Here is a 2,819-nt window from a genome sequence, read left to right on the forward strand (position 1 = left end):
CAGTGATGTGGAAGCAAGAATCAGCCACATATCCAAAATAAATAGTGTGGAAATCGTGAAGTTCATATATGTGCCTTAATTTAGTCCATCCTCCAATTAGCATTGGTTTTTGTAAATTCTTGTTATAAGTAACCACATGTCTATTCCCTTCTTCATCTCTTAAAGTCCATTGACGCTGAAGATCGTCATCATAAAGAATGGCGAATGCACAATCCACAAAACCAACAGCCTCCAAAGAGAGAATTTTTTAAAGAAAAAAATGGATTAGTTAAGGTTAAAATCAGGATATTGTAAAAGAGAAGAAGAAATTCGTCACACAAATAAAAAGAGTAGAAGAAATCTTGTAAAAGAAAATATGTCTGAAAAATTTGACAATGAACTTACCTCGTCCTGAAGGTGAATAATAGAGAACTGGTACCTACTCATTCTATTAATAACGTCATCTTCATTGAAGTTGTTTTCCATTTGCTTGGACTTTGAGAGAGATAGTAGAGTAAAAGTTGGAAGAATGTAGAATATGATTGAACTGATCTTGAAGTTTAAACTTCTGTAATATATAATATTATACGTAAAAATATAAGATTTCATTTGTACTTTCTGTATAAAAATATCTCAATTATATTGTACAATGTTTAATAAGTTAGTAATTAACAGAAGATAAGTCAAAAAAAATAGTCAATAAAAATTGTATATGGCATCCAATTCTGTTGTGACAACTTAAAATATGTCAACAGATAATTGCTTTGCCATATTTATCTTATTTATGAAAAGTAAATATTATGAAAAATAGACATTTATAAATTCTGTTGTCAGAAAAAATAGATATATCTTATTTATGAGTCACACAAGTTTAAACAAAAGATCTTTTTCACAAAAGATATGTTATTTACGACTTTCATTACATCATGCTACAAAATGAAATCAATTTTCATAAGTTTTGATGTAGCTGGTTGTCATATTTGTTGACAAAAATTGAAAAATGTCAACAATATCTTGTGGACCAGCGTATGAAATAAATAAAAATCTAAATAATGTAACTCAAAAGCGCATAATATTGTTATCATGAAATTGAACATAGAAGTTGTAGTTCAGATGAAATTAAAGATGAAATTTAACATAGAAGTTGTAGTTCAGATGAAATTAAACACAAAACGATGCGTAGACATATTACATTCCCAAAATGAAAGGCATAAAATAAATTGTCTTAAAATAGAATAACTAAAATCAGATCTCAAATCACTGATTTTTTCTTCTTAATATTTCTTTTTAAAAGCTTCAATGGAACATTGTCGTCTTCGATGGATTCAAGTGATGCAGTCTTCTTTCTAGATTCTCTCTTATGTGAACTGTTAACATCATCGTTGGTTGGATTATCTTGGATTAGTTCAGGTGATTGGGATCCACACTCAATTGTTTCTTTGGTAAATCGGACTAATAAATCCTACAGTACATGTTCAAAATTGATAACATGATTAAAAGTATTAAAAAAATACATCATGTCAAAAACATTTATATAATTTGTATACCTCTGAAATATTAACGGTGGACTCATTGACTATACGCATTTTTCCCCTGCTAAACTCACCATTCCCAGCATAAACATCCTTCAAATAGGTATAAATAATGACATTATAAAAAAGAAAAAGATAACTACATTATAATGAGATTATAATGTAACAAATTTGATCGTAAATTATATCTTACCACAGATTTCAACGAAGAATCATTGAATTTCTCAATTATATCATCATCAACACATATTTTCTTCACTCTGAAAGATTGCTCAAGTTTGAAATTCTTATCGTTCCTACTTTCCACTTTAAACAGCAGACTTCTATCAACTAACTCATCAAACTGCTTAGGCAAATTTCCAGAAGAATTCATCTACAAAAACAAAATAATTAAACATTGTGTAATTAAATATATAAGTGGATATATTGAAGAGTATACCTTATCATGAGTGTCTAACATATCAGCACAAGTTTTTTTGAAAAGGGTAGTTGCATCCCTATCAAAGAGGACAAATGTGGTTGAATCGGAAGAGTCAATAACTCGGATCTTAATCCTATATCTGAAAATTGAAAAAAAAATTTAATGAACAAAAGTTGTAATTACAATGTTGTTTTAAATTGACATTAATATTAAAAAACAATTAGTTAACCTTGGAAAGCCTTTTATAACATGCTTGTTACACTTCTCACAAAAGAACATCTTGGAATCTGGATAAATAGCTTTGTTGCACACACAAGCAGTATACCACCAGTCATCGTCAACCAAGATATGCTTAATTGTTCCAAACAATATGTAAGTGGTGACCTTTCAATATAAAAAACATTAATCAAGAGATTATTGTGAATAACAAAAATTGCACAATAATAAAAAAATCTATTCTAACCTCTTTACAATCTTTTAGACCTTGAATGGTGGTCCTAGGTGTAAGTGTTAAAAAGTCCTCTTCGACAGTATTTTTGGAAGTCTGAGAAAGTTGCGTTAATCCTTGAGAGGGAGATTCATTGTTCTCAAACATTCTGTGCAAAAGAAAATATAGTTGTTCTCATAAACAATAAATCTATTATTGAATGTATGTACATTTGAAATATCAAGTTGAGCAAATGAAGGATAATTTGCATTACAAAGTAACGAAAATATTGTTACAAAAATGGATTATAAAGTTCGAATAAACTGAAGAACAATTTCAATATTACCTTGATTTCAGTTCAGATGCTTCCTTGAAGTTAACATTGTACTTAATACGGGTGCAGAACTTACAATTTTGAACTTGAACCTTATCTATATTTAAAAATATAGTGTATGTGAGA

At 28.8% G+C, this 2,819-nt stretch overlaps 1 protein-coding gene across 1 annotated transcript; it reads right to left on the reverse strand.

The window, feature by feature from the left end:
• Window positions 1–1,110: 1,110 nt before the first annotated feature.
• Window positions 1,111–2,527, reverse strand: LOC114187459 (uncharacterized). The gene is made up of 6 exons (XM_028075724.2): window positions 2,396–2,527; window positions 2,162–2,316; window positions 1,951–2,071; window positions 1,705–1,884; window positions 1,527–1,604; window positions 1,111–1,441 (listed from the first exon to the last, which is right to left on the reverse strand). Exons 1-6 carry the CDS (start codon window positions 2,525–2,527, stop codon window positions 1,232–1,234), a joined length of 876 nt encoding a protein of 291 aa, XP_027931525.2. The 3' UTR covers window positions 1,111–1,231.
• Window positions 2,528–2,819: the final 292 nt, after the last annotated feature.

Source organism: Vigna unguiculata, chromosome 1 (genome assembly GCF_037176805.1).
Source record: "Vigna unguiculata cultivar grain cowpea cultivar isolate G323 ecotype 2 chromosome 1, ASM3717680v1, whole genome shotgun sequence".
In the NCBI taxonomy this organism is placed as follows: Eukaryota; Viridiplantae; Streptophyta; class Magnoliopsida; order Fabales; family Fabaceae; genus Vigna; species Vigna unguiculata.